This window comes from Agelaius phoeniceus, chromosome Z (genome assembly GCF_051311805.1).
Source record: "Agelaius phoeniceus isolate bAgePho1 chromosome Z, bAgePho1.hap1, whole genome shotgun sequence".
Classification (NCBI taxonomy): Eukaryota; Metazoa; Chordata; class Aves; order Passeriformes; family Icteridae; genus Agelaius; species Agelaius phoeniceus.
The window spans coordinates 30,226,606-30,249,804 of record NC_135303.1 but is presented as its reverse complement, the minus strand read 5'-3'; the positions used below and the strand labels follow the sequence as shown (position 1 = coordinate 30,249,804).

At 39.4% G+C, this 23,199-nt stretch overlaps 1 protein-coding gene across 8 annotated transcripts in view; it reads left to right on the top strand.

Moving 5' to 3' along the window:
- The first annotated feature begins 287 nt into the window (after positions 1–287).
- Positions 288–23,199, top strand: part of PRR16 (proline rich 16) — a 142,930-nt gene continuing 120,018 nt past the window's right edge. For all 8 annotated transcript variants that reach the window (XR_013179834.1, XR_013179835.1, XR_013179830.1 and 5 more), the window contains exon 1: positions 288–708. Coding sequence is in view for 2 of the 8 variants with exons in the window: in XM_054652431.2 (XP_054508406.2) it covers positions 547–708 (162 nt within the window). In the remaining 6 variants the exon portion in view is untranslated. The remainder of the gene's footprint in view (positions 709–23,199) is intronic.

Sequence of the window (23,199 nt, the reverse complement as noted above, 5' to 3'; positions counted from 1 at the left end):
GACCCGGTGCGACCCGTCCCGCTCCCGCGGACAGCAGCGGGGGGCTCCGGGGAGAGGCAGCGCCGGGCACCCTCTGGGAGATACAGCACGATGCTCTCGCCCCCACGGGCCTTCGGGCGCCGAGGAGAGGGGAGAGCATCTCTTCCGAGCAAGCCGCCGGGCCTCCGCCGCCTCCAGCAGCGCGGGCGGTGGGCGCTCCTCCCCCGACCCCACTGCCGCCCGGAGCCGGGGCCGGGCCGGGCCGGGCCGGGGCGGGCCGGGCGCGGGCGGCGGCGCGGGCGGGGCGAGGCGCAGGCGCGGCGCAGGGCGGGCTGCAGCCGGGCCCCCGCGCCGCTCCGGGAGCCGATGGCAGCTGCACAGCGCGGCCGCCCGGCGGAGCGCGGCGCGGCTCGGCGCCCCCGGCGCGGGATGCGCGGGCGGGCAGGCGGCGGTGGCGGCAGCGGCTGCGGCAGCTCCGGGAGCTGGAGGGACGGGGCCGGGCGGCCGGCGGCCGCCGCGCTCGCCTGACCTACGTGCCCCGCTGGCCGCGCCGGGCTGCCCCGAAGGATGTCCGCCCAGTCCAAGGGGACCGCATCCTCCTCCTCCTCGCCGTCCGAGGGGCCGCCGGCAGCCTCCAAAACCAAGGTGAAGGAGCAGATCAAGATCATCGTGGAGGATTTGGAATTAGTCCTGGGGGACCTGAAAGATGTCGCCAAGGAACTTAAGGAGGTGAGAACGGAAGGCTGCGCGGTCGGATCCCCTGTCTGCCCCGTATGGGGCAAGCGCCCCACCGCCCGCAGGCCGGGGTCCGGCTTCCCCCGGAGCTCTGCTGCCGCCCCCAGGCTCCTTTTACAGCTTCTTCTCCGCGGGTCGAGCAACTGGTGTCCAGGTCGGGCACGGGGCAGCTCCCGGCCGTGCCCCGGGGCGGGCGGCTGGGCATGGCTGCGCTGCCCGCCGTCCCGGAGCGGGCTGGAGCCCCGCGCCCCGGGTGCCGTGCGCCCCGGGACCGCTCCCCGCGACTGTGAGACGGCTCTACTCGGGGACTTCCCACCTCAGGGCACCCCTCAGAGTTTTTATTTTTCCCGGGGGGAGCCTCTCCTGACAGGTCTCTGTTGGACGAGGGTGTTCAGGGGAGCTGCGGGACCCGCAGCAGTGCCCGATTCCGGGCTGAGCCGCGCTGGCGTCCCGGGGCTGGGAGAGAAGTCACGAACGACCCCGCTGCCGCTCCAGCGAGTTTAAGTTTTGGGCTGCGCGGTGCAGCGGCGTGCTGGCCCCGAGCAGCAGCAGCAGCAGCAGCAGCAGCCCCAGCCGCAGCAGCAGCAGCCCCAGCCCCAGCCCCAGCCCCGCTCGCACCTGCCCGGCGGTGAGCGCTGAGGCGCCCCGGACCCCGCACCCGCCGCCCTAGGCGCGGCGGCACCGGCGGCGGAGGCTGCTTCAGCCGCTGCAGCCTGCTTCACCGGGAGCTCAGCGCCCTGCTTATCGGCCCTATCTGGCAAGATTGCCTTCGCAATCTCTCTTTCGCTGGTGGCGGGTGTCATCTCCTCTAGGTTAATCTGCAAGCAGAGCGCGATTACCGCGGGCATGTTCGTGAGCAGGGAAATGCAGTAGCTGAAGGAAAAGAATTTGGCTGTCCTTTTGGAGATTTCCTCTTTATCTTGATTTTGCTACACAACTGGTCGACAGATGGTTGGATTATGCACCGAGATTCAAGTCTAGAATCTCTGTGTATTGCTTTATAATCCTATATTTGACATTTGTAATAGGCTTCGGTTTTTTGCCATCATATATTTTTCTATTTTAACAACATTGTCAACAAGTTTCTTTCAATAGTCCTTTGCCATCTGAGGCTGTCTGAAATTCACCCAGTGCTCTGTATAATGTTGGAAGATGTATAAACACACGGCTCACTAATCACAGCTGTTAGGCTCTTTTTTCGTTCACAATTCCAGGTTCCTTCTTTTTTCTTTTTAATATATCTATAATTGCTCTTTTTCTTAATGTTCTGCTGTCCATGCTTTGTAATTTTTTGAGGTATTTTGAAATAGAAATAAACAATATTTATAGAGCAGCTCTTTAAACGTTTCTAAGACCGATAGCGTAAACTGGCTTCTGTTGCTGCAGAAGCACATTTTCAGGACCTGGAAAGGATGTAATGTGTTCTGTCCCATGAATGTAAATCGTTCCCTGCACGTAGTCAGTCCTAGCTTTCTTTTAGTGAGCAAACAGGATCTCTGTAAGTGGAGATCGTATATCATCATTTACTGTGGCATATTTTATCTAAGCAAACTTGTCTGTTCTGGTTGACTGAGTCTGTAAAAGAGAACCAGATTTACCTCTGCTTGATAGGGAAACCTGTAGAGAAATGGAGCTGTAACTCTGTTAAGTACTGTGTACCTGTTGAAGGGTGCAAGGATTGCCAATAGCATCTGTTTTGAGAAAATGAAGGTGTTTTTATAGAAAGGATAGTTAAATCTTGTTTCTGACTACACATGAGGTTTTTAGTAGTGCTTTTCACCAAACATGTCGTACAAAGATAGTAGCTCTGATACTCCAACCACTATGAGTCGCATACATATACATCTGCTACTTTTGTGTAACATTTATTTTGGAAAGTCTGCAAAAGTTTGCCATCTGAGTGCCTTTAGTTTGTCTGCCTTTATAAGATGGGCTAAATCTGCACAAAAACTCTTGACATAACTGCGTTGTATACTTTTTATGTAAAAGTGAGTTAATTGGTGATATTATAAGCTGATAACCAGTCTCTTTCTCAGGTGGTTTGTAGGTGTTAGGAAGGAATGATAGGCTCTTTGTTGAAGCTTACAGGAAGTTAGTCTATAGTCAGTTTTGGTGTATTACACATAGAAATATGACTGTGCTTCATTTAGGTTCCCTACTGTAGCACCAGTCAAGATGATGAAATAGAGGATGTAAGTTCACACTTTCCACTTTCACTGCAAATTCTGTATTTCTGGAAATATTGTTGCTGCCTTTTTTTTTTTCCCCAGGCTGTTTGCTGCAGCCCAGCTGTTGAGCTGCAACCTTTTCTGTTACTTTTTTTTTTTAATGAGTAATATTGTATACTGGAAACAGCATTTCATTTTTTTTATTACTATTTAAAAAGTTTTCAATTCTGCTACACTGGGAGGGCATGAAAGTTTTTTAGCCCTTTTTTGTGTAGTTCCAGTAATATTTATTCAGTTGTGGTGTAGAAAATACAATGGTACTGTAACTTTTTTTGTTTACATAAGTTACATAATTTTTAAAACACATTCTTTTCTTTTCATGCCTACGTATTTGTTACCCTTAAATATAAATTATGATTATTCTTAATGGAGCACTTAAGTTATTATGATAGACTTCATGGCTACCTTTCAGTCTTCTTTTTTAAGATTCATAGTCAAAGTACTGTCAAAATGAAACACCATTTTGTTGCTTCCAAATGAACTGCTCTCTAGCAGTAAGTAGCATGGCTGTACAGCATTTATGTTTTACTGCATTTAGCTTGTTATGCTTCACTTACATTAATATATTTGCATCTGCCCTTTGTTCTGAACCTTTTTCTGATTGGTTCTTTAACATTTTTTTATGTTTTTAAAAAGAGGAGATTGAGGAGTGAGTAGAGGATGGCATGTTAAACCCAAGTGGGCAAACCATGAAGTTTATAAATATTCTGTAGAAGCATGTGACTAAATCATGCAGATTAAACAAAAATACATTTTAAGAATTACTGTGTCTCAGAAGTGAAACATCCCTTTCTTCCCTCCCTCTCTCCCCCTTATTTATTGTTCTGGTCTGATTAGGCTAAGGTAACTACAGAAGATTTAGGCTGGAGCAGGGGGGTGACTCGGAGGCATGGAAGGAGGGAGCAGTGCTGAGTCCAGAGTCTGAGATAGTGTATGGCTAGCCTTCTCTAGACTGCTGTTAATTTAGGAGAGGCTTGGATGGACCCTTTTGTCTCCTTGTGTGGGTGTGTGGCAGCAACGGGATGTGGTTTTGCATTGAAAAATGGATTTGAAATGGTTTAAGTTGCTGTTATTTAATGAATATTCCAAAGAAAAATCAAAAGGGTGATGGAGGATTGAGTAACACTTGCTATTCCTTTAGTCCAGACTATTTCAAAATTAAGTTGGTGGAGCCTTAAGCTTTGGTTGTCCTCCAGAGGATTGAATGAAAGACCTTTTTCACTGGAGTTTGTATACAAAAATGGTTATTATTAAGTCTTTATTTGGAACTGATATTTATCTCTCTGGTACCTAAGTAATGTACTATCGGAAAACAAAAGATGTGTGCTAATTAAACTATTGTAGAATGCATTATATAGCCCTCTGATTACTTTGGAAGGGATTGTAGGGGATATACATGTACGCCTGTGGACAGCAGGGCACAGAGATTTATATAACCTTATAATGATAATATATTTTTTAAACCTTCCTTGCATTCACATTTTATGGTAATGTTACACATTTCTGTGGTCTTGTGCTTGTTTTCATGAAGGAAATACTTAACTAAATAATTTGATAAATACTTTTTGTAATAATAAAAATTCATCTTGCAGAACAAATTCCTGGAAGTTATGTGTGAGGCATTTGCATAGCTTTTAATTGGCTAAATATGCTCCAACCTTTTATCGAAAGGAAGCAGCTGTGTAGCTATTGCCAGTGTTTAGAATACTCCAAAATGGAGGTGCAGGAGAAACAGAAGCCCTCACAGGCATTGCAAGTACATCAGTGAATTTCCAGTCATTTGAATCTACCTCCTCTGCTTTGAATCCTGTGAAAATGTCTTGCTGACAGAATGAGTACATTATCTTCTGTCATATAACTGATGTGTTTATTTTCTGTAAAGATATATATAATTTCAGCATTACTTAATAAATAAATATTTTCTAAGTGATGATGAGACTAGCAGATATCAACCCCCTCCCCCAAAACACCATGACAAAGTTTGTTACAGGATAAACGACCTGATTCCATAAGCAGGCCACTCATCACTCTCTTAAGTGAAGGGTGGTCATGTGTTCTGTGGTTTTAATTTCTGGATCAGGACTGCAGAAGTGTACTACAATTTCAGCCGCCAGTTTTTTCCATTCTATTTCTGGTTTTGTGTTCTGGTAACTGTCCAGATGGCAGAAGGTACTTCAAGTTCTTGCCCTGTTAAACCAGAAACTAGGAGGTGTCAGGCCCACCAACAGGACTGGAGCAGCAATTCTCAATCGCGTATGAGTATCTCTGATGTGCAGGCAGTGAAGGCGCCAAAATAAAAGTGTTTTGGGTTCACATTGCTGCATGAAGATGAGGTGGGGAGTTATTACAGCAAAGGTACAGGAAATACTATATAGAAAACTAAGGATAGGTAGAAAAACAGCAAAACATTTTAATCCATTCCTTCTTCTCCTGCTTCTTGCCTCTTCGGATTCTGTCCAGGTGTCAAGGACCTGCCACTCTTTTTTGCTAGGTAGTGGCAGTTGGAGCTTTTTTTGCCTATGTGTTCCTACCATTAGAAATCCAGTTAAATGCAGATGACCTACTTGTACCTGGATGAGGGATGCAGGCCCTCTTAACAGTGTTCCTTCTGGAGTCTTTTTTTCCATGCATGCACTGGCTGCATATGCAGATCCTGGTCAGTAAGGTGTGTGAGGGACTGAAGCTTTTTTGTACATTTTTTTGCTGTGGCTGGGATTGGGATCCAGTTCATGTACCAGGATCAAGGTGTTGCATGAATAAAGGCTAAATAAATTAGCATTCCAAAACTTGCTAATCTCTCCAAGATTATCAGTTTTTTTTTTCTTCTTTATTATTGCACTTACTCATTTGTGCCTGATACAATCATGTACTATACCTGGATGTTTGACTGCAGAATATGATTCATTGTGTAAGAGAAGCACTGCACAGCAACTTTATTGTGATCTGCCCAGGGGTCCAAAGAGGGCCATAAAAAGTCATTGCAGATAACTGTATTGTATTTTTTCTTTCCATTTATTTCTTGTGGTCTGTGAAGAATTTATACAGTTGTAGACAATAAAACCTGCAATGAACTAAGATAAAACTCTTACGCTAGTAGTGTCAATTAAACTAATAGAGCTAAATGGTAACTGTGAACCTTGAAAAACCCCATGTGTTGAGGTGGTCAGAAACATTTATATACTGATGCATGGCAGGGCGAGGTTGCTCCACATCTTGATTTGTAGCCATGTTTACCAAGAGTCAGTAATTGTATTGTGTAACCCCATGAAAAGAATACCTATACAGAATTGCCTATTGATATTAAGATACTTGACAGAGGGAAGCACGCTGCTAATTTGTGCTACCTATTTTATGTTTAAACTCATGTTAGCTACTTCATTCCTTATATGTAATACTGAACTCTCGATAGCAATGTGTATTGTGCAGTCAGGAGATAAATAGAGCATATATAAATGCAGTTTTCAAATAAAAACAGTACCACAGTGGAAATATGTAAGTTTTTGTAAACTTTGAATTTCACACAGTCCGTGCACTGCTGACCGTGATAGAGGAAACAGAAACAGTGAGGCACAAACTTCAATCTGTTGCAGTCGAATTTTTTCCATTGACTTTGGAAGGAAGAAAACTAAGTGATGAAAATTAATTTTGGGTTGCATAATTTGTATTTAAACTTCAAAATTTAGAGAGTTTAGTTGCTGCTACACATGTGTACGAGTGCATTATGCAACATCAATGACTTGGTTGAACAGGATCATTGACGCTTTGAAGATTTTCGATGTTTTCTTCTGGCAATGGTACAGTGTTTCTGTTTGCATTACTCACCTTGGACAAAGTTCTGGAATGCCCCTCCTACTTCCAGTAAAAAAATTCCAGCCAAATTACTGCATATGTTGTACACATGTGTTGTGTACAACTAATTAGTACTGCTCTTGGGAGAACTGTGGGAGAGGTGCAGATGTTGTCCCTGAGTTTAGAGTGGTTTCCCAGAATGCCTGTTTCACAATACCTTTGTGAATGAGCATCACTATTCTCTTCCAATTTTGCTTCCTTTCAGAGTTGCAAAATATTGATGGCTCATAGTCTTCTCTTAATGTTACAATTGTTCTTTGAAAGGCTGGTGAAAAAAAACTAAATGTTCAGTAACCTCACAGGGTTATGTGTATCTTGTGCAGGTTTCTCCCTTTTCTTTTTCCTGCTTCAGCAGAGGTTGCTGGTGTGAGGCAGAGAGAGTAAAGGGGTCTAATTTGCAAATGGATTGCTTTCTTTCCCACATAGCCTGTGCCTGACAGCCGTGCAGATTACTGTTAGCCTAGTTACCGATAGGTAGATAGGGCTTTATTTTTCTTTAGTAGTAGTTGGACTTTTTGTTTGCTGGTTTCTTGTTTGTTTTTAATAGAAGCAGCAAATTGCAGTTAATGTACATTGTTTTCTTGATGAGTAAAATGCTACCTCTTATTTAGGTATGAATGTGTGATAAAGGGCTACAGCCAATACGTACCGCCTAATTACAGCTCCTGTCCGTCTCTACACAAAATTGACTGCTCATTCTTGGTGCTGTGACCTGCAGTGCTTCAAAATGCCATTTATTACTGTATGGGGAAGAAGAAAAGCAGACCCTGTCGAAAGGCTGAGAAAATCCTCCAGCAGATCTCTCACTACAGCTTCCCTCTGTCAGGGTGTGTGTGTTGGATGAGTGGTGTGACAGGGCTTGGTGGCTGAACTGCTGCCGTTCAGGCTTAGTTTGGAATTGTTGCAGTACAGCTGATGTGAGGCAGTGAGGAGCAATTGCCTCTGAACAGCAGTAGTACCATCAGTTGTTTCTTCTGCAAAAACTGTAGTGTGTTCATGCTTCTTTAAAGGTTAACAAACACATCCGTTGTTTCATGCAGCATATGCCACATTGCATTATGAAGACTGAGAGCACTGATGTTGAATCATTTCCAGATTTCATTGAAGATTATTTCTCAGTAATGTGAAAAATCCTGTAATTTTAAAACGCTTTTAATTTTTTCCCCTTACTTTTTTTGATAAATCCACAGTCATTATTCCAGTGTTGGACCCATGGTGGTATTATGTTCTTCTGTTTGTTATGGTCTGTGACTTCAGTTCTTTGACTGAAGAGCTTCCAGATAGAATCAGGGTAAGATATCCTTACTTCCAGTGCAATCATTTGCCTTGTAGGTAGGAGAAGAGGATAAAACTCAATACCTAGGAAAAGAGTGTGAGAAGTTTATTATGTATTTATTAAGTTTATTAGGTGAGGAGAGCTGCAGCAGGTTCTTAGACTTCAATGAGATATGAAAAACTTAATTTAAGCTTTTCATTCAGCTGCAAAACATGAGGTAAGTGTACCAAAATTTTGGTATCTACTAACATTTCATACTTTACTAGAAATGTCACTGTATTAAAGCAGGCAGCTTATGTCACCTAAAAGAAGTAGAATCTATAAACTTAACAAAGTGAAAGTATTAAGAAATTGTTTGGACTTGCTTCTCCATTATAATTTCTTGGTTCATAGCTATGTAACAGTGTCCTTTCTGTATAAAATTATATGTGAAAATATGAAGCATCAAGGTCAGTATGTTTTTTCTTTACGGCAATGTAATAAAACAAAATGTAGTTCGTTCTTTGAATGCTTTTTCATTGGAATTTTCAGCTAAATAAATGACTAAAAGTTCAGTAGTTACTGGACACAGAGTTGAACAGATATTTGATTTCTTAATACAGAACTACAGACTGGTTGAGATTCAAAAGTCATCTAGAAATTGTCCAAATTATCCATGCAAGAGTCAACTAGAGCAGGCTGCTTAGGATATTGTTCTTGAATATCTTCAAGGATGGTGACTCCACAACCATTTTGGACTGCCTATTTCAGTGTTGAATCACCCTTTTTTCGGTCCTGTGTTTAGGTTGAATTTCCTGTATTTCTAATTGTGCCCCTTGTTGTGCTCCTTTACTCCTAATCAAATATATAATATATGCTTCAGCCCCTTCCAACCCCTTTTCTGCACTAGCTCCAGTGTGTTCAGATCTGTCTTGTGCTTGAGAGCCCGGACCTGCACACAATATTTCCGATTTAGATTCAAAAAATCAGGTATACATATTTAGTGAAAATGCTAGGCCACAAACATTTGCTTCTGTCAATAAACATTTCTTTAGCTGAAATTTTAAAATTAGCAGAAGAATATATAGTGTACTTTTTCATCAAAATTGCAGTAATAAGTGGTTGTACTTCTCACTGCCTGTGATCCAAAGACAGATTTTATTAAAATCAGAATAATAAACAGCAGATTTGGAGCATAGCTCCCTGTATGAATATAACAGATGCGTACATCAAGGGCTCAGAGCTGGTGTTTGAGGGTGCAGCCACTGGAGCCTCCATGTCATGTTAGGCAGTAATGGTTGCAAGGAAAGGCTGCAGCCCCTTCTGCTTTTATAGGAATGCTACTGCTCTCATAACATCTCTACACTAAACTGATATATGCTTTTCCTCACCTTCAAAAGAAATTGTCCAAGCAAATGCAACGTTTCAAGTTTGTGGACAATTCAGATTAATTTTGCCTGTCTGCTTAATTTTCACTTTCATTTTCACTCTACTAATCTCTTAATAATCCTTCCATTCCTCTGAGGCTCTTTGTTTTCTTTTCCTAGCCCTTTTCCTCTTTCTCCCTCCTAACAGGTTCAGGTGTTAGTGTAACTTTATTTACCTCACTGCTAGGAGCTGTCAGACGTCATCTGTTTTCCTAAACTTTAGAGTGCTTGTCTCTCCACTCTTGAAAGTTGACGCACGAAAGTCAATATCAGAACTTCAAGATAGTCCTAACATTTTCAGGTGACTCTGACATTTATCTTAAAATCTAAGTTGTTCTCCTCTCGCATCTTCTGTGTGCTACTAGGAGATTCTTATGTGTAGTCTCATTGTTAGTAATTGTTTTTAGTTCAGTTTCTAATCTAATGTTACAGAAAGTGACAGCTGTTTTTTGTATTCAAGTTAACTGTTATTACAGCAGCAAAAGCCAACCATGATAGATTATTTTAATGTTGTTTTCTAAAGTTTGCTTGATCTTTTCTCAAAATACTACACTATCTGTTCTCTTAAAAAATGATTTTCAGTTACCAGTTAAAGTGTACTTTATTCTTTGCATGTTTTTGCTGACAATTGCAGAGACACTTTGAATGAGGTAAGTTCATCATGGCAGATGGTCTCTGCTAGTGCTAAGAAGTTTTATCTGTGATATCTAGGGTGGTCCAGAATTATTTGGCTTTCAATGCTTATAGGTAATTTTATGGCATGTTTTAAGGTTCAGTAAAACTATGGCATTTGGATAAAGAAATAACCTGTGTATGAACACACTGTTTAGATAACTTATTAAGACTGGAACACTATACAACTATATCTACCTCTGCTGAAGTAATAACTTTCTGTTCCTTGAAATCAAAATACAGGTGGTGGGATGAACCTGAAAGACTTAGAGAAAACTGGTTTTTGACTAGTCTGTGATCTTCCTGCTCAAGCAAAAGAGGGAGGAGATTATGGTTGTTAGTATTTCTTGTTCCCTGTTGACAACTGATTTGCATGTGCTTGTTTTTCAGTTGGTGATTATTTGATTATGTCTACTAAAGAAAAATATAGTAAAAAAGAATGCTTGAATTGTAAGGACTTAAATCATATCCAAACACTTATTTATTTTGTTTAAATTCCTTAAATCTTAGCAAGCAGAATGTTCTCTGATGTGATACAGCTTTGATTTTGATAGAGCTGTGCCATCTTGTATTAGCTTGGCTGCTGTCCTTAAGCAGTGCCAGTCATTCCAGACACTTGATGTATATGTTTGTGTGCAAAGTTGGTGTTTTGGAGTCACATATCTAATTGTAGGAGAAATCAGAACCCCGGTATTCGTATAGACAGTAATGTGTTACAATTACAATGATAAAGTTCTCATTCTTTTATTTAAGCCTGAAATTCATGTCATACAAAAGAATTGTAGTCTAAGATTGATTAAAGCTATACATACATAGAAATTTTACATTTAATATCAGGTAACTTACGGAGATGCTGTTTAAAAAAAATCTAAAAATATCTTCTACATTTTAAAAGTTCTTAAAGGTAGTTTTGAAACTTTCTGTTCAATAATGAATCTTTTCTGAGTGTTTATGGCAAGATTGCAAGTACGAGAGGTATGAGCCTTGTGGAAGAAAACAGACTGTATTTCAATGAATGACAGCTGTGTACTATTTCTAGGAGATGAGCACTTGGCAGGCATCATGAATATCTACTTCAAGTTTCTAACGAATGAGAAAAAATTATATCAGCTCTATCAAAGTCAGAGTTTATTCAGTGTACATCATCTTAGGAACAGAAGCTACTTTATGATAATTTCAATAGAATATTTAACTTACCTAGTTATTTTTTCCATAATCTGGTAGTCCACTAAAAGTTTTTTCTGGCTTAGAATAAAAACTGTTTCTGAATTTGTATGTTCAGCAGAAATTAGTCAATCAGGGGCATAAAACAGGGTACTAAGATAAAAATTTAATGAATAAGCTTCTGGATTTATTCATTCTTTGGGAAAATGTAAGTAAGGTTGATGTGATGCTTTGTATTATGGAGTCAAATGTAGTTAATAATAATCTGTTATGAAGAAAGGAAAATCTCGTAGGTCTTGTGAATAATTTGCTAAATGTGTAATGGGCTTTTGTTTAGATTTCACAGCTTTTGACAGTGACATCTTATGTTTTAGGAGTGATGCCCTGGTGTTGTGTGACAGCTTTTTAAATGGCTTTTGGTTTTTTTATCACAATCTTTTGGAAGAGTGGCAAGGCCCAGAGGGAATTTGGAACATTGTTGATCCTTAATTTTCTAAAAATAAAGTTTTCATTTAATAACAGCTTGTTTTGTACAGGCAGAGTACTTCTGCCATGTTCATCTATTATTTCTCAGTTTAATTTACTAATCAAGAATGAGGCATCATTTTTGTCATTCTGAATTACAGATATATGTCTTCCTTAAATGCATGATTCCTCATACACAGTGAAACAAAGGTATCTGTTACATAAATGCTGATACATTGCAGTTAAGTCTTGATCAAGTGGATTTTATAATATTAAATGTCTATTTTTGAACAGATTAAATTTTTTCCTTGCTTTTGGTGCAGTAACCATAGGCATGCAACATTTCTATAAAATTCTTCCTTGAAGAGTGTAGTATTAAACTGGTAACCTGTGTGGCTAGGAGATGCAACATCAGCATTTTGCTTTCTCCTGGTTAGTGCTCTAGCAGGTGTATATGTCTTTAGGGTTTTCTTCCAATGGAGGAGGTATTTATGAGACTTCACATGCTTCTTACTGCAGATTGCCATTTAATGCAGACAGGAAGTTTAGTACTATGTTTTTGTGAAACTGTTTAATTAGGCCAGTAATTCCATTGGATAAACAAATAAATAATGACAAATAAATAACAATACTGAGATTGTTGCAGTTTCTTTTTGCTAATGTTGCCACTCAGCTCTGGTAGCTCTTGAATATTTCTTCATGTAGTTGTTCATGTATGTTGGTGCCTTAGTAAATAATTTTTTTTTTTTTAATTTCTCTGGTAGATTCTTTCCATATTTGATGAAAAAGAGCTTTTCTAGCTCTGTTTTGCTTGAGTTGTTCTTCAGAGGAATGTGTACAATACTATAGGTGTGATCGAATCAGAACTTTGCTGGAACTGTATTTTCCTAGATTCTGACATTTCACTTCTATTTGGTGAGAAATTGCCCTCTGGCAGCCATTCCATGATGAACCCTCGGCAAAGAGCTCTATGATTTCTTGACTTCCAGTCTGTAGCACAAAGATACTTAGTTTCTCCTCGTGGTTATGATAATGCACAAAGGGAATTTTATCCCACATCTAAGTATGTGAGAGGCTTACTTCATGCCTTGTGTATTGTCTATTAGCTCTCCCGCATCAGCAAATATACTGAGAGCATTTGCAACTTTTGTGATATGCTAATTAATAAAAATAGTGTATGACATCATCCGAAGTCTGGTTAAGGAGTTCCATTACTGTTTCTTCATGACCCAAGTCTACTGCTTGTTGCATATCTAGAAAACATACTAACTATAAAGTGATTAGCAATCCATCTGGACTTCTCTTTTCAGGCAGTGTGTACTTAAATTGTAGAATATTTTGCTGCTATACAATATGAAGAAATATGAGTTTTTATCCATTGAAGATGAGAGCAGACAAAATTAAGGAGAGGGTGTTCTCTAAAGCCATAGAAAAGCATCTCTGTTCTTCAGCATCTCCTTCTACCTAGACTTAGTAAAGCCTTTGACACTGTCACCCACAGCATTTTCCTGGAGACACTGGCTTCTCCAGGAGTGTAGTGGGTGTACTAATTGAAAGGTAAAAAACTGGCTGGATGGCTGGGCCCAGGGAGTGGTGGTGAATGGAATTACTGGTGGCCCATCACCAGTGGAGTTCCCTAGGGCTCAGTGATGGAGCCGGTGCTATTTAATGGCTTCTGTCAACATCTGTATTTTTTAAATGCAAGGCCTCTTTGTGTTTAAGGCTTTAAAATTGTTTATTTATTTCCATCTAAATGTGTTATTCTACTGTTATTGTATGCCAGGGTTTCTATGATTACTTCTTTTACAGGGTCTGAAATGGTCTGTGTGTGTATAATCTTTTATTGAAGCAGGAATTGAGAAGGATTTGTCTGCTTTCACCTCAGGAATACTTGTATATTACCTTTAGCAGTGCTAATGTTGCAGGTGTTAATGGACATATTAGGAGTTGGGAAGTGCCAGTACCAGTGAATGAATACTTTGCTGGACAATGAAGTAGATTCTGTGGGCTAGATTCAAAGACTTCTAATTACCAAGCATTTTTGTGAAAGAATGACTACAGTCCTGTAGTGCTGTTAAATTACTGTTCCAGCAATATATATTAGAGAAACTGAGCTTGCAAGGAGATGAGTTGAAAAGGCAAGGAAAAAGTGAAGGAAACATGCTGGTCTGCAGAATCTGAGCAGTGTCTGTATGGTCTGGCAATGAAATCTGAAATGTCAGGACTACAACCTCAGAAGGATTTTCACTGAAGTTTATCCTTGCTATTTGTTATCCTTGCTATTCTTATTTTTTTCCTACTTCCTGTAAAAACTTGTTCTCCATAATCATGAATTGCCACTCTTATTTTCATGAAGGAATATGCTCACTTTTTTTCCACATTGGTAGTCGTCTACTATTATTTATAGGCCTATGTTTCTATTTCTTTTGGGATTCTTTTGTCAATATTTTGTTTTTTGGATATTCAAATGTCACATTCTCTTGCAATTTGCATCATTAAGAAAGCATATATTATGGTTCTGAATGTTCTCTGTTTTTTCATACCATGATTATTTTCCAAAAGCATATTTCAAAATACCTTTTTCTATTTTCCCTCTCCTTTCTCCCTCCATCTTAGAGTAAATGCTACTTACAAGACTTAAATTCTGCCCTTATTCTAAGATAAAGTAATTGTTCTAACATTAGTTGTCCTGTCCTGTCCTGTTTTGTTTTGTGGCAACACCTTGATACTCTCATGGGGACAGTTAACTTTCACGAGGTTCCCTGTCTTCCTGTAGGGTTAGGTTTCATTTGGTGTGAAACCGTGGCCACTGAGCAACACCCTGTTGGGACTAGAGTTTCCTATCCAATAATTTTTCCCCCATTTCCGCTCTCTCTAGTCTTGTGGCCTTTATTTCAGGCTCTGGGAAATGTTATATCAGCATACCCCATCAAAAGTAAGAGTAGTAGTAGTTGAATACAGCAGTTTAAGTGGTGTTCTTCTGTGAGGGAGTGACATTGAAAATTTGTCTCTGCATGTTGGCATAAACCTACTCTATCTGTGAAGTAAAATAGTGTCAGAAGGACCAATTTGCTAAAGAACATTGTATGTTCATGTCAAAGAAGCATTGTCCACAATGGCTGGATACATTTACAAATGTAAAAAATGCCATTCTGGAGTTTACTTGGTTTTGTTAATTTTTTTTTTTTGCTTTGAGGACAATTGTAATGTAGAAAGACTAGCTGCCAGACGCTTCCCATTATAAAATACCACCTTCAGTTATTTTGTTAAGGTCAAATAGTTCAGACAGAATTTTTCAATGCTGAGTTCTGTATCATGCTGTTATTATTTTTTAAAAAGCCCTCTTTCTTTTAGACTAAGTAGCTGATCTACTTCAGAGCAATAAGCCTGGGAAAACGTCATGGTTTTGATCATGCTTGTCATCTTCATGCTTGAAAGCTTTCCCCCCCACCCCCAACCCCCTGCTGCTTCCTTTCTGTACTCTAGCAAAGAAGTCTAGCCTTTGCTAGAGTGTAGTTTTTTGATCAAAGAAGCCTGTCTGACATGACCAGGGGATGTAAATGTTCCCTCTGAGCTGCTGTAACAAGATTCTTTTTTGTCTCCTCTCCTGAGTAAGCCATGCTACTATGGTAGGCTAAGGTGGTGGAGAGATGCATACCTCCAGTGAAAGGAGAAGGTTGAGGATAAACTGGGCTTAGGATATTGTGGTGCACCTAACTTGCAAGTACAGTTGGTCTTCATAAGGGAAGGTTGTCATAGAGGGGTGGAAAATGACTGTAAATGAGATACCAATATGAGAGTAAAGTTGTGACCAGAGGTGTGCGTGTTAGATACCTCTACGAGAAAGAGAAGTTTGAGAGTTTTGAGTGGAATTCATGTCTTAAAGTCCCTTTTCTTCAGAGTGCTGAATTAAAAGACTCCCAGTGTCCTAGATTTTCTTGGACCTTGACCTATAAGTGAGTGAAACCCTCTAGTAAAAGGTGCCTCAGTCTTTCACTCATATCATGAGTGTCAGTTCTCTTGTTTCATTGTGTACTAGTGGTCTTATGGCAATCTACATGACACAACTATCAGTGCAGTATGAAATGATGGAGTTGGTCTCTTCCTCTATTTTGATTTGCATTTTAAACTAGGAGATGCAACATAAACTTAGGTTATGTATTCTAAAAATGGTTTCTTAATTAGTTTTGATGGAGTTTTCAGTTGCATTCCCATAGCTGTTTTATGTAAGCCTTACTCAATGTATTATGTGATAGTTTGTGTTAGTAATTAGCTGTGTGATACTATGCCACTATAATTATTTGATGTAATAGCCCTGCCTTATAGATAGAATGACATTCAGGGCTTTTCTGAATAAAGAATTAATTCTCTATTGGCGTTTTCTGTGGAAAATGTCACTGTGGTGCTGGAAACTCTCATAAATGTTTAATGAGTTTGTTTTCATAATACATTCATGAGGTGAGGGGGTTTTATCTCCAGTTCACAGATATAAGACTGGAGGGTGGCAAATATAAATCAGTAAACACCTTATTTTTCTGTGTATTAAGGACTATATGGATCTCCTTGCTTCAGCTGAAGTGGGTTTATCATTGACAGATCAGAAAATAAGAAACACACATCTGCAAGATAGGTGCAATTTTGATGTCAGTTATAGCCTATGGTATCACCAAGCTGTGTGACAGAGGCAGGGGTAGTATCAGTATATTTTTGAAACTTACTGAATTGGCTATGGATCTTCCCCCTGCCACCTTTTAGGTATTTTTTAAAGTCTCTTTTGCTTTTGTATCTTCCAAAACAATAATTCAGAGCTCTCTTACGAAAAGATATTGCTTTAGTCTCAGGCCAGCTTAACTTTTGGTGTTCAGTCACATTGGTCTTAGTTGAAAGTCCTAAGTCTGGACCACAAGTACATGTGTCAAGAGCTCCAGTTAAAATTCTAGGGGCAATTTTGTTTATCTGAATTTATGCCCCAATATTTAAGGTTTAGACTCCAGTAGAAAGGACACTAATGACATGCAAAATTTTACTAATTAAGTAGTCCAGGAAAACTGAAACATACATAATGGAAACCAACATCTAAAACCAAATCCCTGACTGAAATGACACTACTGTAAAATGGCAATTTCCAAGATGCTTTATGCAAAACAAATCGACAGCTAGCTGAAATTAGCTAACAGAATTGTGAAGAAGTGTAATAGCTTCTCTGTCTGTTAGCTGTTTTCAGCTGAAGCGCTGTTGAAATCAGTACTCATTAGAGGAGACAGTACCACCAAAAAGCTGACTGTATTTTTGGGAGGATATTTCACCTTTCTGTTTAAACAGTCTGGTGTAATGGAAGGTGCCTTGCCTATGACAGGGAGGGGTGGACTTAGATGACCTTTAAAGTCCCTTCCAACCCAAACTATTCTGAGATTCTGTAATTGTCTTTTCATTATTCTGTGTTCTCAGAACCTTTTTCAGAGAAGGATCCTGTAGTGCTCGCGTAATGTTCACTGGTCTCAAAGGCATCAGGTAGCTATTTTAAAAGTGTTTCAGAATCTGAGGAGTCTAATCAGGCTATGGCAGTATATTCAATTATGGTTGAATAAAATAACTGCAAATATCCCTTTTAAATGATCTGAATTGCATAGTTTTACTCAATCAACATTTTGTCCTACTGGTATATAATTTTTTCTCTATAGTCTAAATTATATAAATCTCCTTGTTAAAATTTCAATCCTGTTTTATCTTATTTATCAAAGAGAATCTAAACTATTTTCATTAAAAATGTATCATGTTCTTGATAAAATGTGCTCTTGTTTTACCTTGCTAACTAGATCAATAATCTCCTTCAATCATGCTATGACACTCAAAGAGAATATTTTGTTCCTTCCTTATGGATGATCTTGGTCCCTTTCAGAAGAAAAGTTAAAAAAATAGTGCAATTTGCTCATGCTTCATTATAGCATGTACTGTGAAAACTGACTGGTTACACTCTTTTATTGTAATTTTAATTAAGCAAAGCCATCGAGGAGCTAGGGTAGATGCTTCTTAAAATTTAAATTGAAATCCTTGGAAAAATGAAGCATATTGGAAAAAGGATGTACTTACTGTAGGTGAACTATGTAACACACTCTATGTTATTTCCATGGCACATTTGGTTTCCATGCAGTATACTTTTTATGTAGTAAAAGAACACCAAAAATGAAAACACTAATATTGTCCTCTTTTTATCTTTGGTAGTCCCTTATTTCTTCCACTGGATTATATAAACTTTTTTTTTTGGCAAAGGCAATGAAGCTTCTGGTGTAATACTCCGTGAGGAAAGACACTATTTACCTACTGTTCAAAATTGTTTTTCAGTCCTGAATTGTGTTGCAGCATAAACAAGAAGTCAGTGATGTATTATTTTGTTTCACATATGTTGCAAGACTCTTCCCAGCTTCAAAATAACGGAAAAGGAGGGTTTTTTCCCTAAGTTTTTGTTATATTTAGAGGTGACAAATTGCTAGTTTACATATAGCTAAAATTATGCCTGAGTCAGCAGTTGAAACTGAGAAACAGATTATATTGTTACTGTGTTGACTTTTATATAGCTTTTATGTTTTTATGTTAGGGTTTTTAAGCAAAACAGAGTTTAGCACAGCTTTGATATGTGTGTACTGCTGGCTGTTCTTTGTATACACAAATGTACAGATACACTGTTTTACCTGTTTGGTTTCTTTTAAACATTTCTTTCAAACTGGATCCTTTAGTGACCTTTCTGCATAATCACTGTGACACTGTTCAAGGTCTGGGACGTTCAGAGCAAATTTTTAAACTTTCTTGCTTGACTCTTGATGTCCTTCCATTGCATGTGCATCTGTTCAGATGCTAGGAGGACCATCTTTGCAGTTTCATTAGCTGAATAAGAATTAGTTTAAAATTCAGTGGGAAATAGGAATTGTTGTTACAGCAAACATGCAAGACAAGCCCTGGCTCTGGCTCTAAACATGAGCTTCAGTAAATTCTTCTCTTGAAAACGATTTTGCTCTCTAAATATGATTTTAAATTTGAAACTAAGCTCTGAAGTTAATAATTTTTCCTTGGTTGACCTAGTTTTGTGTTTTATTACAAGTATAGTGCACCTGGAAATACCTCCTGAAAAAGGATTTTGTAAATTAAATGCTGTGTAACATTATAGCCTAAATGCGGCTCTGCATCTGTGCACTTGGTTTCACTGTATTTCATGACCTCACCAGGGTGTTGTAAAAATAACTGCGGTGAAGATTGTTAAATGCCTATATATTATAGTAATAGGAGCCATGTAAGTGCCTAAGATAGATAGATAGACAGATAGCATTAGTACATTAGAGGTTTCCTTGAGAACACTAACCAGATTAAGTGCCGGTGTTCTCCTATGTAGCAATGTTAATTGCCAATTTTTGGCAGTTGCACAGGCGCTAATTACTTTTTAATAGAACCAATGGAAGAAAATTTTCCACTAAGCTTTTATGGATAATTATTGCAATTTTTTTCCTTCCAGGAGCTTGAAACTTTGCTCTTACAGCATCCATCAGATCTGTCTTGCAGATAAATGGTAGCATTACAGCACATGCAAGATTGTGTTCTATAGCCTTATACCATTCTTGTCTGCCTTTTAAATGATACCATTTAGAACCTTCTTCTCCCTATCAGAATAGTTTCAAACTGTTCAAACAGAAAGTTTGTAGAAATAACACATAAAGACATTGCTTTGTCTTGTTCAAATGCATAGTGTATTTACACAGTGCATTACATAACAACTGCATCTGTAGGGTCTTTCCACTGTAATCAGAGCTTTTGAAGCAAAGTTTTGCAACCATGAGGAATAATCTAGAGGAGTGCTGGGATTTAATGTGCTGAATTTTCCAGTGTCTGTTTCCTTTCTATGGCTCATTCTTTTCTTATGTATTGATGTTGTGTTCTAAATAAAAAGAAAGAATCATTGGACAAATGGTCTGAGAAATACAAGATACACTCAAGATGCTAAGCATTAAACCATGTCAAGAGGTGAATGTGTGATCGGAGTTAGACTGAAACAGTATTGGTATTATCTTATGTCACCCTTCTGTCAAAAGTTTGTCACAGTTCACTGGGATTTTGGTGTAGTACTCATGTTTCATAATTTTCATAAACCAATATGTCATGCCTTTTCTGTGGTAAAGCAACTAAACATTTGTGGTTTTGGCTGCTTACCCCAGCATGGCTTCAGTATTCCTCATGGGTAAAATATCTTTGTTGGGTCCAGTCCTGTTTAGTATCTTTATTGATGACCTGGATGAGAGGATTGTGCCCACCATCAGCAGATTTGCTGATGACACCAAGCTGGGGGAAAGTGTTCATCTGCAGGAGGATAGGAGGGCTCTGCAGAGGCACCTGGACAGGCTGGGTCATTGGGCTGAGTCCAACAACGTGAGCTTCAACAAGACCAAGTGCTGGCTCCAGTGCTGCAGGCTGGGGACAGGGTGGCTGGACAGCAGCCAGGCAGAAGGGGACCTGAGGGCCCTGATTATCAGCTGATGGACATGAGCCAGCTGTGTGCCCAGGTGGCAACAAGGACAGTGGCATTCTGGCGTCTGTCAGCAATAGTGTGGCCAGCAGCAGCAGGGAAGCCATTTTTCCCTTATACTCAGCACTGATGAGGTCCTGCCTTGAGTGCTGTATCCAGTTTTGGGCCTCCTTCCTTCAGGAAGCACATTGAGGTGCTGGAGCTTGTCTAGAGAAGGACAATGGAGCTGGGGAAGGATATGGAGCACAAGTCCAATAAGGAGCAGCTGAGGGAAAAGATGTCTGAGTCCAAACCATGACCTAACACCACTTTGTCAACTAGGCCACTGAGTGCCACATCCAGGTTCTTCTTAAACACCTCCCAGGGACAGTGACTTCACCACCTCCCTGGTCAGTCTATTCAGTCACCCTTTCAGTGAAGAAATTCTTCCTAATGTCCAATGTAAATCTTTCCTGAGGCAGCTTAGGACTGTGTCTCCTTGTCTTGTAGCTGGTTGCCTGGGAGAAGAGACCAATCCCCATATGGCTACAGCCTCTTTTTAGGTAGTTGTGGAGAGACAGATAAGGTCTCACCCGAGTGTCCTTTTCTCCAGGCTAAACACCCCTCAAAGATCTTTTCCAGCCTAGTTGATTCTCTGATCAGATCTTCAACCTTAGGAAGTTTCTTGAAGAGCAATACCTTTAAACAGATTTAAATAAACACAAATTTAAAAGGATATAGAGGTTTGTACTGGTCAAATTCTAGTACTTTATCAGAACACTATTAAGATAAAAGCAAGAGTGTTTTGGTGGTTTGTGGGCAGGTTAGGGACAGTGTGTCCCAATCCATCCACCCAGTGATGATTCATGGCAGTGTTCACACAGTTGTCCTGTATTTGATTTCCAAATACACCTCTGACAAGTCTGACTGTTAGAAAGGTTACCAGAATTTGGACAATTTTTTTTCTTTTTATTCTTACCATAATAATTATCCAACGAGAAGGATTAGAGGAGAGTCAGTGTTTATGCATGAAGTATTAATCACAAGGATTTTGTTCTTAATGTTATATGCAATAATTCCAGCCTATACATTTAAATTATAAATTACAACATGATACGAAATCATGATCACAGAGTAAGAAACCTTTATTTTGATTTCAAAAGTAATTTTGATGTTAGTGAGGTTGAAGCAATGTTTGCTTAGAGACCCATTAAAAAGATGTCTTAGTGTTTGTGTGTATATCAGGATGATGTGTTTGTAATGTAGTGTATATTCATTCTCTTTTCTAGTGCTAGTTGATTTGCATTAATTGTTCCCCACTGCTTCTTTATCCCTTTCTATATGCTTATAATTACAAGAAAACCTCATCAAAACAAACAAAAAAAATCCCTTTCATTCATAATCACCTTTCCATCCCAAACCATCTTTTTTCACTGTCCTTACAACTTAGTGATTGAATATCACAACCCTCGCTTATAGTACTTTATATGGCATTCATTTGCACATTTCAGGGATTTTAAAACTGCAGCTGCTTATGGCTTTGATCAAGATGAAAAATATTGTTGTTCTCTGAAACTTAATAAAATAAATAAAAATGCAAGTTACAAAGTTTGTTTCCCTTTCTGAACTTCTTGTCAGAATAACAGTATTGTAATCAGTTTGTATTGAAGTATTTTTTAGTCTTTTAGTTAGTTATTTAGACAGACGGAGTCAAATGAATAGATGGGAAGGATTTGGAACAGCATTGAGAGAAATGGCTTCTAGGGAAATAGTATGCTCTTAATAGTTGGAATAGATGGAGTGTAGCTGAAATACCTGTGTGAAGTTACCATCAGCTTTGGGTGTAACAAAGTTGACTGCTTCCCTCATCTCCTAGTGGTAGACATAACTGCAGATGATTCAAAGACATGATTTGAATAACCAGTGCAGGACTGTTGGGAAGATGTGTAAATCTAAAAAGTTCCATTTTCCAAGATCAGCCAGACATAGACGAGGAGCAGGAAAGCATATCAAAACAGACAGATACAAGAATTCATGTAAAACAGAGGATGAAGAATGATACTCCTTATAAATCACTCTACGTCTTGTAGCAGTTTAATCCAAACTCTCATTAATATCTGGATGTTGGACTAAAGGGCTAGCACAGGGACCAATAATGCTATCATCCTCAGCAGCTGTCTTCCCATAACTTGTAATTCCTTAATAGAATATTGCAGAATGCTGATACATGTAGAAGTTTATTCCTCAGAACAAAATTCTGACTGTGTGATCAGTGTCCACACTTGGATGTAGTCCAAGGCACTCCTTTCAGTTCCAGGCACTCAAATCATGGAGCCTCATTAGAGCCGTCCTTCTGTACAGTACCAGATCTGCTGATGCCATTACCACTGTTCTGCCACTTTTCCTGCAGTCTGTGTGTGGAACAGGGTTATATGAGGAAATCTGCTATATTTCTTGTGTAACACCTTAGATGTTTATTTGCCATTAATATACAGCAGATTTTGTGCTGTGTTTTTGGAAGTAGGATTCCCTTCTACTTTCAGAAACTTTGGCCATGCAGGAGGGCCTTAATTCTGTACCAAAGCCATTACTGTTTCAGACATGAGTTTGTCATTAATTTGAAGCTGAAATCAAAGGCAGTACAATTTAGTTCCAATGAAGATATGAACCAGCTTATAGTTCTTAGAAGGAAGGATTTCTTACAGTAGTAAGTTTGTCACACGTGGAATTTTAAGCCTGTAGGTAACATCAAAGTAAGGACAGGGGGTATATTTCAATAACTGACATAGTTTTCTAAATCTGTGACTGATTTATTGGAACCCACCAGCACAGGAAAGTCTAAACTGCTGATGCCAAGTCTAAAGAAACCCTAAAAGTAGTACTAGAATTGACTGTGTTTCTGCTAATAGATACTACATTCTCCTTTTCTTTATAATT